General features: G+C 44.6%; 1 protein-coding gene across 5 annotated transcripts in view; it reads left to right on the top strand.

Moving 5' to 3' along the window:
* The window catches only part of rgs9b (regulator of G protein signaling 9b), an 84,563-nt gene that overhangs the window by 43,936 nt on the left and 26,904 nt on the right, over positions 1–13,723 (top strand). For all 5 annotated transcript variants that reach the window (XR_007249872.2, XR_007249871.2, XM_048555105.2 and 2 more), the window contains exons 10-14: positions 4,227–4,256; positions 4,726–4,787; positions 9,634–9,747; positions 9,922–10,037; positions 12,619–12,706. Coding sequence is in view for 3 of the 5 variants with exons in the window: in XM_048555105.2 (XP_048411062.1) it covers positions 4,227–4,256; positions 4,726–4,787; positions 9,634–9,747; positions 9,922–10,037; positions 12,619–12,706 (410 nt within the window). In the remaining 2 variants the exon portion in view is untranslated. The remainder of the gene's footprint in view (positions 1–4,226; positions 4,257–4,725; positions 4,788–9,633; positions 9,748–9,921; positions 10,038–12,618; positions 12,707–13,723) is intronic.

Here is a 13,723-nt window from a genome sequence, read left to right as displayed (position 1 = left end):
TATTTTCATTTGCCAGAAGGCTGTGCTAGGTCCATTGTAGATTCTCCCACTGACTTTAAAAAAGACAATCTCCTTAACTCTGCTTACTGTGCAGGTCTGATTAGTTATCATTTGCTCTCGCCACCTTTTCTCAGCCATGTGCAAACAATGTGAGGCCCAATTCACTTTTCCACCAAACGCCCAGATAAATATATACCACCTTAGCTCCATCCATCTCCATCACAACACAACCTTTTCTTGGCTGTCCTCAAACTGACTGTTCAATTAATTATCCCACAGCCTAATCTTTGAACCTTTCAAGGTTCGCTGAACCTGGCTCTAACTCCCAAAATAAGAAAAATCTTTCTGATCCTGAAAGGATTGCATTCAGTATCACCCAGGTTTGTTTAACAAAGTCTGATCAGAAAAAAGTGAGATACATCAGTAAAAAAATGCCAGGAGACATGATGTCTGCATTCCTTGCAAAGATTTCAGTGATTTCCCCAACTCATTCTCTCCATCCATCTCCAGATTGCTAATAGTCCTATCCTCAAAGAACACAGGACTGCACCTATGTGAAGCCCTACACAGCTGAACAGCCTATTCACACGCTGCCTTGATACCAGGGGCTTGCTGCCATCTCAGCAAAAAGTCAACAACTTGAAGATGGAAAGCAGATGTTTATGTGTCAACTGGAGGTAGTTAGAGTGCCATCTGATTTGATGCGGGATCCTGGTGACTAAAACTGATGCTGGCCTCAATCCACAGCACGGGAACAGACCCTTCGGTCCATCATGTCCACGCTTACCACACATCCCAATCTGACCTAGTCCCATTTGCCAGCATTTAGCCCTTCCTATTCATGTACCCATCCCAATGCCTTTTAAATGCTGTAATTGTACCAGCCTCCACCACTTCCTCTGGCAGCTCATTCCATTCACACACCACCCTCTGTGTGAAAAAATTGTCTCTCAGGTCCCTTTTAAATCTTTCCCCTCTCACCTTAAACCTATGCCCGTCTAGTTTTGGTCTCCCCTACTCTGTGGAAGAAGATCTCGGCTATTCACTCTATCTAGGCCCCTCATGATTTTATAAACCTCCCTAAGGTCACCTCTCAGCCTCCGACGCTCCAGGGAAAATAACCCCAGCCTATTCAGCCTCTCCCTGTAGCTCAAACCATCCGATCCTGGCAACGCTCCTGTAAATCTTTTCTGCACCCTTTCCACTTTAACAACATCCTATGACTCTCCCCTTAACTTTGTTCAGACGTTCCTAGATTTCCATAAAATGTCGCCATGGTCTCACTGTGCTGTTACAACCAAATCCTGGGTAAGGCCCCTCAATCTGTTACAATTCCTGGCAGGATAGCTCAAACCCATAGACCTGAAGGGTGAGGAACAATGAACTGGCCCTTCTCGATTTTCACATGCATGACCGCCACACCCCACCTCCACCCCCACCACCGCCCCCCCCACCAACTCACCGACAACACCATGCCCTCCCCCACCTCCACACCGCTCAGTTAGTTACCACAAGTTTCATTTTAAAAAAAGCTTCCCTTCGCTTGTGAATATCTTACTCCTGGATCCAGAAGAAACCTGCATTTTAAAAGGGGCCAATTTATGTAGGCTTTCTTGAATCAAACATACGTGTGAGTTTATTAATTACTGAATGTGAGAAGTGATAGTAACACAACACAGCTTAGAAATAAGAGGTAAGTCCAAAAAATTTGCAGATCAATCTCTGAATTGTTCAAGAGGAGCAGACACATAGACACTGCAGCTGTTGTCGGATGGTGCCGGTAAGTATTGATGTTGGCAGTTGAGCTGTTGTAATTGAAATTCTTGTGTCGTTTTCTTTTTAACTGGTTGGTAGCTGTCAGTGTGAAAATGATGGATCCCTCTCTGTTTTATCAGCAGTGTAAAGGTATTTAAATAACTGTTCTCAAAGCTGTAGCCTTTGCAGCATTTTAATCCACACAGCGCAATGTCAGACCAATAACACGCACAGACTTGTGCTGTGATCAGTTTTTAATGCCTACATTGTTACTTACCTCTGGGAGGGTAAAACAGATATGCCCGAAAGAGGTGGCTTTCTGCTGACATGAGAGTATCGTCAGCCTCTCACTATCTCCTCTTGGTCAGTCTCTCCTGATTTGAAATCCCTCTCATACTTTACAGGTGCAACATTCCATTGGATTTACCCAGGGACTTGTCAGGTGGTCACTGATTTACACCCACAGCGTATAGTTTTCAGGAGCTGGTGTTTAAAGTAAACAGCAACACATTTTGGAATTAGAAGTGAAAGAATGACTATAAGTACTTTGAGGCATGATCTGTCATCTAACAGCATGTTCGAATTAGCTCCTGCGTGTGCGCAAATATGCAAACTGGGAGTTTACCAGCCGGCTAGGGCGGCACGGTGGCTCAGCGTTTAGCATTGCTGCCTCAAAGCACCAAGGGCCCAGGTTCACTCCCACCCTCGGGTGGCTGTCTGTGTGGAGCTTGTATGTTCTCCCTGTGCCTGCATGGATTTCTATCAGGTGCTCTGGTTTCCTCCCACAGTCCAAAATGTGCAGGTTAGATGGATTAGCCATGGGAAATTGCCCCATAGTGTTCAGGAATGTGCAGGCTGCGTGGATTAGCCATGGGAAATTGCCCCATAGTGTTCAGGAATGTGCAGGCTGCGTGGATTAGCCATGGGAAATTGCCCCATAGTGTTCAGGAATGTGCAGGCTGCGTGGATTAGCCATGGGAAATTGCCCCATAGTGTTCAGGAATGTGCAGGCTGCGTGGATTAGCCATGGGAAATTGCCCCATAGTGTTCAGGAATGTGCAGGCTGCGTGGATTAGCCATGGGAAATTGCCCCATAGTGTTCAGGAATGTGCAGGCTGCGTGGATTAGCCATGGGAAATTGCCCCATAGTGTTCAGGAATGTGCAGGCTGCGTGGATTAGCCATGGGAAATTGCCCCATAGTGTTCAGGAATGTGCAGGCTGCGTGGATTAGCCATGGGAAATTGCCCCATAGTGTTCAGGAATGTGCAGGCTGCGTGGAGTAGCCATGGGAAATTGCCCCATAGTGTTCAGGAATGTGCAGGCTGCGTGGTTTAGCCATGGGAAATTGCCCCATAGTGTTCAGGAATGTGCAGGCTGCGTGGATTAGCCATGGGAAATTGCCCATAATATGCAGGCAGGGTGTGTTAGCCATGGTAATTAGGGGCTGGGTTAGGGCGTAACAACCTTAAGAGGGTTGGTGTGGACTTGATGGACTGAATGACCTCTTTCTGCACTGCGGGATTTTATGATTTCTTCAAGGTTAAAGGCAGCTGGATTATTTAGAATAATTTTCAATTGTTGTAACAATAATTGTGAGGGAAAAAGCAAAACAGAGAGAAAGTGGAAGTGGTGAAAAGTTCCAGGTTATGTAATCAGGAACGGTACAGCATCCCCATCCTCGTTCAGCAAATTCTGGGCCATTGTAATTTTTAGAATTTATTAAAATGATGTTATACAATATACAATATCCTTTTATTGCCACATGTGCTACATTGTGGGAGTACAGTGAAAAATTTTTACAATGTCTGCCTTCCTATGGCAACACCTGAGGGCACAAGTACATCAGTCCAGTTCTTGGATACAGCAGAGGGATGAAAGTACTCGCATAATTACGTAGTTGAAAATAAGTTAAAAAACAGGAATATATTAAAGGGAATGTTAAGGGGTTAACATTACAGTGTTCTAAGGTAGGGATTGTCCCCTCACATTGGTCTCTCTCCAGGAGTCGCTGCCTACAACGTGCTCCAGGGCTCGCAGCCCGCAAACTGCTCCAGGGCTCGCAGCCCACACACTGCTCCAGGGCTCGCAGCCCACACCCTGCTCCAGGGCTCACTGCTCGCGGTGTGCTGGGGCTCACGGGCCATGCCTTCAGGCTCCTGAGCACATGGTCATGCTGCTCCCTCTGGTTCTGTATGGGTGGCGGCCTTCCATCTGCCTTCAAAATGTGACTGTTATTGTTGATGTTTCTTAATTTTATAGATATCATAAGATCAGTATTACAAATACTCACTCATTGGCTGGTGCTTATTACAGGTGGGAAAATGTGAGGAACATTGACAAATATCATTATGTGAGCAGCAGGAGTGGCTCCTTCTTAAATCTGAGCTCCATTGTACACTGCACATAATAGCATCGCAATGCTTTGACTTTAAAAATTATTGATCGCTTCTTGTATCTTTTCATTCAACAGAAGAAGACGTATGATTATTACAGAAGAGAGGTAAATATTGTGGCTTCATATTCCTGATTCAGTTGGATTGATATTCTGCAAGATTCCATTTACTCTTTAAAAAGATATTTAAAATAACACCCCATTCTAAATTAGAGCTAGCAAGCATTGCAGATGTTGGAGTCAGAGACAATACAATTTGGAGCTGGAGGAACTCAGCAGAAATTTCAACTTTCCTGCTGCTCTGATGCTGCCTGTCCTGCTGTGCTCCTCCAGCTCCACACTGTCTTGTCCCATTCTAAATTACTTTAATTTCAAAAGTTCTTTTCTGGTCAGTGTTTCTCTTAAAAGAAAACTACCTCCATATCATTGGATTTGGAACATCTGATGTGAAAGTCAGCTTCACTTGGTGGACTGACGTCTGTGCGTTTACAAAAGAAACTCTTGATCCTTTGCTTCATTTCACAAACAGACAGATCTCCGAGCTGTATCTAACTGTGTATTTCTCTGTTTGTGGTAGATTCTGTACTATCAACAGGCCCTGGTTAGGTCCAGGGTGAAGTCTTCTGTCTCCCTGGAAGGGTATGTCCTACAGAACGTATTGCTGTAGAGTGTTTGTCTTGTGATGAAGCAAGGACAGGTTAAAATAATTTTTTTTTCAAAATGTGACACAGAAGGTGGCCTCATGCCTGCCTGCACGCCAGATTGTAAGTACAAAAAGGACACCAGAGATATTTGAGAGGATGTGATTGCAGATGTAAACGTTCCTGGTCATTTCCCACACAGATAGCTTCCAGGGCACTGCTTGTTCCTGATGCTGAACCTACCCAACTCTGCTCTGTCCCTTACATTCAACATGGAAATACATGCAATTTCAATCTAATCCAGGTCTGCCTCTGAGGAAGGGTCACCAGGCCCAAATCGTTAATGCTGATTTCTCTTCATAGGTGCTGCCAGACCTGCTGAGCTTTTCCAGCAACTTCTGTTTTTGTTCCTGTCAGCCCCTACCTTCCCTGAGAGCAAATTATTCCAATAACGTGCATCCCAAGTCAATCCTTACTCTTTTAGGAATTTCTTATCATAGAGAAGGCGAGAGCAGTTTATATTACATACACGGAAACTGCACCAGATGCTCTCAAACAGCTCCTTGTTACCTTCCTATTTGCATCGGGTCTTGATAAGATATTATTAAAAGCATAGCCACTAAAGAGTTTGTATGTATCAGAGACCACTTTCTCTACATATTGAAATGATCAGATCACCAGTGTTGTTGCCCTTGGTCAGTTTCTGGTTTGTATATTGGGACAGAGCAGGGAAAAGATTGTGGTAACACATTCCATGGAACTATCTACTGGCCGGAACATATCATAATCATTAACAATGGTGAAAGTTGATGGATAATATGATTAAAACATTGTTACCTGAAAGGTACAGTTTGTGGCCAGGACAGAAGATTTTAATGTGATAATGGGAACTGCAGATGCTGGAGAATCCAAGATAATAAAGTGTGAGGCTGGATGAACACAGCAGGCCCAGCAGCATCTGCTGGGCCTGCTGTATTCATCCAGCCTCACATTTTATTATACAGAAGATTTTAATGTTTTATCAGTTGTAGCTCTTTTGGAGTTGCATTGCACACAAGACCATGCGTGGCCTTTGACTAAAATGAGGTTTTAGAGTGGAGGAACGATCACCCAGAGAGCAGAAATATAAGTCCGTCCTTATTTAAATTTTTACATTGCTCTTTTGTTCTTTGTAATGACTCAGGAAGCTTGACTAGACAGGAACATCATTTATTGTTGGACACCAAAATCGAGCCACTCTTCATGGCAAATCTAGGCTAGTCCCAGCCTGGGACAGGTAGTATTGCACAGTCTCAGTGCGTCTGCTTCTTGTATTTTTAATCAAGCTTTTGTAATGCACTTTGAGTCACCTCTGGTGCAGGTGGGACTTGAACATGACCTTTTAGCTCAAAGTTTGGGACATAATCCCTGTGCCACAAGAGCCTTATGGGTCTGTTTTAGGGCCTTGTATCTCTGGAGAAGCCTAGACACTCCTACATCTGGACTTCCATTCTTCTAACCTCTTTGTATCCCTCTCTCTCTCTCTCTCTCTCTCCTTCTGTCAATTCTCTTCTTAAAATCTCCCACTGTGACTAAGGTTTCAGATGGTCAGCTGCCCTGAGACCACCTTATGTTGGCTGGTGTCACTTTTTGCCTGACAGTCACTTCTGTAAAGATTTATTTAAGGGTGTCACACAAATACAAATGTTTATTTTTGGTGTGGGTTGAAGTTCAATTTGAAACACACGCTTTATAATTATGTAACTGGGTCTGCTTTATGGATATTTTCTAATCAACCTATTCAGGGATTTTATTAGACATCTCTGGAGCAGGTGGGACTTGACCCCAGGCCTCCACTACACCACAGGAGCGTGCTTTATAAAATGTAACTTTTTAAAAAAAAAGTTAACCTTTTTAAATCAACACACTCAGGGACTTTGAGTTCCAGTGGGCAGATCATTGCCTGTTACCAGGTGAACGCGTGCTCAACAAGCTCCACAGTGAGGTTAATTAGCCATTTCCCATTGGGCCATGTAGGATTTATCACATCCTTCCCCCTCCAAGTCTGAAGGTTCCCTCTCACTCTGGTGATGAAGGGGCCTCCTGCATTCCTTTGCCCATGTCCCCATTCCTGTTGTTTCCTGGGTCTGATCGAGGGATGTAAAATAGGTGGGTGAATGTCTCTTCTGTAAACTCCATTGAAAAGTCACAGTAGGGGCCACATTCTCAACGTTGTGCCCATAAAAAACATTACCTCTGTGGATTTAATTAGGCAATCCCCATTTAAGGGGTGACCTTAAAAATCCTGAGGGGTATAGATAAGGGTCTTATGCGTAAAGATAAATAAATAAATAATATGGATGAGGGTTTTAGATAAAGGTAGGTGTCTCTTCCCTAGGGTGGAGGATTTCAAAACTAGGGGGCATATGTTTAAGGTGAGAGGAGAAAGAATTAGAGTCATCGAGCTATACTTCATAGAAGCAGACCTTTCTGTCCAACCCGTCCATATAAATCCAGTCCCAAGATCCAGCATTTGGCCCATATCCCTCAAAACCCTTCCTAGTCATGTCCCCAACCAGATTCCTTTTAAATGTTGTAATTGTACCAGCCTCCACCACTTCCTCTGGCAGCTCATTCCAAACACGCACCACCCTCTGCATTAAAAAGTTGCCCCTTAGGTCCCTTTTAAATCTTTCCCCTCCCAACTTAAACCTATGCCGTCTAGTTTTGGACTCCCCACCCTGGGAAAAAGACCTTCCTATTTACTCTATCCATGTCCCTCATGATTTTATAAACCTCTATACGTTCCCCCCCCCCAGCCTCCGATGCTTCAGGGAAAATAGCCCCAGTCTACTTAGTCTCTGCCTGTAGCTCCAACGCTCCAAACCTGGTAATATCCTTGTAAATCTTTCCTGCACCCTTTCACATTTCACAACATCTTTCCTACAGCGGGGAGACCAGAATTGCACACAGTATTACAAATGTGGCCGAACCAATGTCCTGTACAGCTGCAACATGACCCTCCCAACTCCTAAACTCAATGCACTGACCAATAAAGGTAAGCATACCAAATGCTTCCTTCACTACCCTGTCTACCAGTGACTCCACTTTCAACGGACAATGAACCTATACACCAAGGTCTCTTTGTTCAGCAACAACCCCCTGAGACCTTACCATGAAGTGTATATATCCTGTCCTGATTTGCCTTTCCAAAATGCAGCACCTCACATTTATCTGCTACCCCTCGGCCCATTCACCCATCTGATCGAGATCCCATTGTACTCTGTGATAACCTTCTTCACTGCCCAATCCACCTCCAATTTTGGTGTCACCTGCAAACTTACTAACAATAACTCCTGTGCAGTTCCTAATGTCTCTGAAACAATTTGGACCCAGCACTGATCCTTGTGGCACACCGCTGGTCAGAGGCCTCCAGTCTGAAAAGCAGCTCTCCACCGCCACCCTCTGTCTTCTACCTTTGAGCCCGTTCTGTATCCAAATATCTAGTTCTCCCTAGATTCCATGTGATCCATCCTTGCTAACCAGTCTATCCTGAGGAACCTTGTCAAACACCTTACTGAAGTCCATATAGATCACATCCACCGCTCTGCCCTCATCAATCCCCTTCACTACTTCTTCAAAAACTCAATCAGATTAGTTTGACACAATTTCCCTGGCACAAAGACATGTTGATTGTCCCTAATCAGTCCCTGCCTTTCCAAATCCATGTAAATCGCGTCCCTCAGGATCCCCACCAACAACCTGCCCACCACAATCTCAGTCTCACCACTCTATAGATCCCCGGCTTTTCCTTACCGCCTTTCATATATAGGGGCACCACATTAGCCACCCTCCAGTCTTTCGGCACCTCACCTGTGGCTACCAGTGATACGAATACCTCGGGCGATTGTCTGTGTGGAGTTTGCACATTCTCCCCGTGTCTGTGCGGGTTTCCTCCGTGTGCTCCAGTTTCCTCCTACAGCCCAAAGATGTGCAGGCTATTTGGATCGGCCATGCTAAATTGCCCGTAGTGTTCAGGGGTGTGTGGGCTACAGGGGGATGGGTCTGGGTAGGATGCTTCAAGGGTTGGTGTGGACTTGTTGGGCCGAAGGGCCTGTTTCCACACTGTCGGGAATCTAATCTAATCTAATCTCAGCAAGGGGCCCAGTAAGCACCTCCCTCACTTCCCACTGAGTTCTAGGGCACACGTCCCATGGATATATCCAGCTTTATTTATTTTAAGACATTCAGCACCTCCTCTGCGATAATAGACATTTTTTCAAGAAATCGCTATTTATTTCCCCATGGCAAAAAAGATGAGGGGAAATTTTTTTACACCAGGAATCGATCGTGTGTGGAATGAACTTCCAGAGGAAGTGGTGGATGTGGGTCCAGTTACATTGTTTAGAAAACATTTGGATAAGTACATGAATAAGAAATGTTTGGAGGGATATGGGCCAAGTGCAGGCAGGTGGGGCTAGTTTAGTTTGGGATTACGGTCAGCATGGGCGGACTGGATTGGAGGGTTTTTCATGCTGTGTGACTCTATGACTATGGCTCTGTAACCATAGACTTATACATCTGTAGAGTCAGAGAGATGTACAGCATGAAAACAGACCCTTTGGGCCTAATTGTCAAATATCCCAAATAAATCCAGTCCCGTTTGCCAGCGTTTGGCCCCTATCCCTCTAAACCCTTCCTGGTCATGTACCCATGTGAAAAGTTGATGTGATAACACAAAAGCAAGTTGTGCACACACCCGCAACATTTGACAAGGTATATATTCGCATATTGTCTCTGCATTACCTCTGTGGTGTTCATTATATTGTAATGCACTAAACATCATTTTCCTTCCTTACATCCAGAATTGTGAAGTACTGTGAGCAGTATTTTACCCATGATCCCATAATGTCGGGATGCCTCCCCAGCAATCCTTGGCTCACCGATGACACAACATTTTGGGAACTCAACACACCAATGTAAGTGCGCTGGCTGTGGGTGTTTAGTTTCAGAAACACTGGAAAGTGATGCTCGCTTTTACCTCCAGTGCAGAACAGCAGCGTCATGCAGTTTTCTTTCTTCAGGGGTTTGCTTGCAGTTGCGAGGTGACTGACGACAGCTCTCTTTTTGTTTTGCTCCCGGGATGGCTGCAGGGCAGACAACCCAACGAAGCTGAGAGTGGAGCGCTGGACCTTCAGTTTTGCTGAGCTGATGAGGGACCCCAGGGGCCGTCAGAATTTTGAGCTTTTTCTTAAAAAGGAATTCAGCGGTATGTGAGAGCAGATGTTGTCAGAACCGGGTCAGACACATGTAGAGGAATATGATGTAATCTGACACAAAAACAAAGTGGCTGGAAAAGCTCAGCGGGTCTGGCAGCATCTGTGGAGGAGAAAAAAAAGAGTTAATGTTTCAGGTCCGGTGACCCTTCCTCAGAACACAGAGTTCTGAGGAAGGGTCACTGGACCCGAAACGTTAACTCTGTTTTCTCCTCCACAGATGCTGCCAGACCCGCTGAGCTTTTGCAGCAACTTTGTTTTTGTTCCGGATTTACAGCATCCGCAGTTTGTTCGGTTTTTATGATGTTCTCTGAGTCTGTGATGACTGACGCTGAGGGACACAAAGCCTGGCATCTATTTGGGTCACTTTATTTGAGGGCCATTCCATTGGGGTGTGAAATTGGTGACTTCTAACAGCAAGTGCAGCAAGAATGATCTCTTATTGGCCTGTGTTTCTCATGTTGCTAAAGTACGTGGTGAAACTTGGGATATGGACCACAAAATGCTTGGGTGACCAATGTTATACATGTGAACATATGACTTAGCAATAGGAGTAGGCCATTCAGCCCCTCAAGCCTGACCCTCAATTTGATAAGACTGATTAGATTGTCTGATCTTACTATCTTCCTACCCCCTGTACTCTTCAAGTCCCTTGTCTGTCAAGAAACCATCTAATTCACCCTTAAAAATAGTCAGTGAACCAGCCTCTATTGCTTCGAGAGAAGAGAATTCCACAGACTGTCTCTGTTCTATTATTTATTTGGTCTGTCTTACTTCTTAAAGTTTGTTCTTGTGTTTTTTTTGCTGACTAGCTCAGCATTTATCGCCCATCCCATGTTACCCAGAGGGTAATGAAGAGTCAACCACATTGCAGTGGGTCTGGAGTCACATGTAGGCCTGACCAGGTGAGGGCAGCTGATACCCTTCCCTGAAGGGCATTAGTGTACCAAATGGATTTTTATAGGAACAAAGGAAATATCGAAACACAGGATCAGGAGTAGCCCATTGAGCCCCTTAATCCTGCCCTGCCATTCAATAAGGTCACGGCTAACTCCGTATGCCTGCCTTAGCCCTATATGCTTGCCTTGTACACTTGCTTAAGAAAAAAGTTGTCTTGGATTTAAATTTATCAATTGAAGGAGCATTGATCACCATCTGGGGAAGAGAATTCCAAGCCTCCCTTACTGTTCGTGCGTAGAAGTGCTTCTCAACGTCTCTCCTGAATGGTCTGGCCCTCCTTCTCAGACTGTATGCACTGGTTATAGAATCTTCAGCCAGTGGAAATAGTTTATCTTTAGCTATCTTTTCTTTCCCTGTTTACATCCTGCAGACTTCAATGAGATCTCTGTTAATCTTCTAAATTCTAAGGAATAAAGGCCTAATTTGTCAATACTCTCCTGATAGCTTGACCACTGAAGTGCAGGTATCATTCATGTAACCCCCAGTGGAGCTCCCTCCAGGGCCAAAACACCCTTCCTTTATGACAAGCAACAATGGTCATGTGGTCATCATGAGGCTAATGTTTTCTGGTTGTGTTATAGAACACAGAACATAGAACAGTACAGCACAGCACAGGCCCTTCGGCCCACGATGTTGTGCCGAACTTTTACCCTAAACGTAATGTCTATCTAATCTCCATCCCTACGTTATGCTATCATCCATATACCTATCTAAAAGCCGCTTAAATGCCCCTAATGAGGCCGAATCCACTACCCTCTCTGGCAATGCATTCCACGCCCCTCCAACTCTCTGAGTAAAGAACCTACCTCTGACGTCTCCCCGATACCTACCTCCTCTCACTTTAAAACTATGCCCCCTTGTAATAGCTACCTCCACCCTAGGAAAAAGCCTCTGGCTGTCCACTCTATCTATGCCTCTGATCGCCTGATTATCTGCCACATTGGAATTTGAACCCACTTTCCCAGAACATCAGCCCAGGATCCCCCGTCCCATGATCTACCCCCATCTCCCTCTTTAACTCTAGTTCCCCAGGTACTGACCATGAGTCCAAGATGCTTTCCTCAAAACTCTTTGTTTGCAGCAGATCGGATACATTCCTCCTGTTAGAGACCGATTTTCTTAGATTCTGGTGGGACTTCTCCTTCTTTCCAGATCTGGACATAATCATGTGGTAATCGTGTCTCATTATTCGATAAGCTCTTACTTTTGGACAATTTCCGCTAGGTTTAACTCTCCCAGTTTAAAATTTAATTGTTCATACATGTAATTCTGAATTCGAGGAAGATGGAAATTCAAAAGAAATGCTTTAAAAGGGTTTTGAGAATGTGGAATTCATTGCCAGGGAATAGCTGAGGTGATTAGGGTAGGTGTATTTAATGGGAATCTAGACATATGTGGGATAGAAGGGAAGACAGGGTTACCCTGATGGAGAGATAGCTGAGGAAGGGTGGCATGAGGCTTGGTCAGTGAATTTGTTGCTGATTGTTTGAGCTGTATATTATTCATATTTTTAAATATTTAAAAATAGTTTACTATCTTCTGAGCTGTATCTGTTTGTTTTGTGTGGATATCTATGGTCCAACAGATGGTCAATTGTTAATGTTTACATTTTAGGAGAGAACTTGGCATTCTGGGAAGCATGCGAAGATTTAAAGCATGGAGAACAATCAAAGGTTAAAGAAAAAGCTGAGGAGATTTACAAGTAAGTCGCTGAGTAACAATCTTAACAATTGCAATTTGCACTTATGTAGCACCTTTAATGGAGGGAAACATCTCAAGGTACTCACAAGAAATTTATTGAACAAAAACTGACATTGTAACATGACGAGTTATTAAGTCAAAATCCTGGTCAAAGGGTAGGCCTTCAGCAGCATTTTAAGGGAGGTGATGTAGATAGGCAGAGTTTTAGGGAGAGAAAGTCAGAGCTTAAGGCCCAAGTAGTTGAAGGGATGGGTGTCCATGGTGGATTAATGGAATGTTCCAGAGGCATATATTGGAGGTGTGCACAGATCTCGGAGGGTTATGGGCTGGAAAAAAATCACAAATGTCTCAGAGAGGTTTCTGAATTCAGGGCCGCAGCCCAATCAGACCCTGGAATGAAGTGCAGAGTGACTGGATGGAAAAGGAGGTCTCAGTTCAGGGCATAGGCTGCGTTTAACACGTTACAGCAGGTCCCCACTTGAAGTTATGGTTGTGTTTCTGGAAACGGTGACTTTAAATGGAGTAACTTGAAGTGAGTTAACAAGGTGTGGAGCTGGATGAACACAGCAGGCCAAGCAGCATCAGAGGAGCACAAAGATGCTGCTTGGCCTGCTGTGTTCATCCAGCTCCACACGTTGTTATCTCAGATTCTCCAGCATCCGCAGTTCCCATTGTCTCTAACTTTAAGCGAGTGATCGATGTTCAAGCCAGAGTTGGGTTCAGGTTGGAAAACTGCACTATGCATATCCAGTATTTTATATTTCTGGCTGAAATAACTTGCAAAATAATATTGAATCACCGCAATGTGTTGTATTTATTTTAAGGAAAGTCATCTGTTGTCCTGTACATTTAGATTGACCTGCCTCCATCTAGTGGCAGACATTGGTCAGTGCGGGTGATCAGTTGACGAGGATCAGCTGCACCTACTACTGTCCACCTCTAGATGGAGTCCGTGACTTCAATGCAGAGTTGGGGCTATCAGCCAAGGTCCCACCTTGGGCAAAGCAAACCAGGGGCC

The sequence above is a fragment of the Stegostoma tigrinum genome, chromosome 22, assembly GCF_030684315.1.
Source record: "Stegostoma tigrinum isolate sSteTig4 chromosome 22, sSteTig4.hap1, whole genome shotgun sequence".
Taxonomy (NCBI): domain Eukaryota; kingdom Metazoa; phylum Chordata; class Chondrichthyes; order Orectolobiformes; family Stegostomatidae; genus Stegostoma; species Stegostoma tigrinum.
This window is presented reverse-complemented; position numbering and strand designations above follow the sequence as displayed.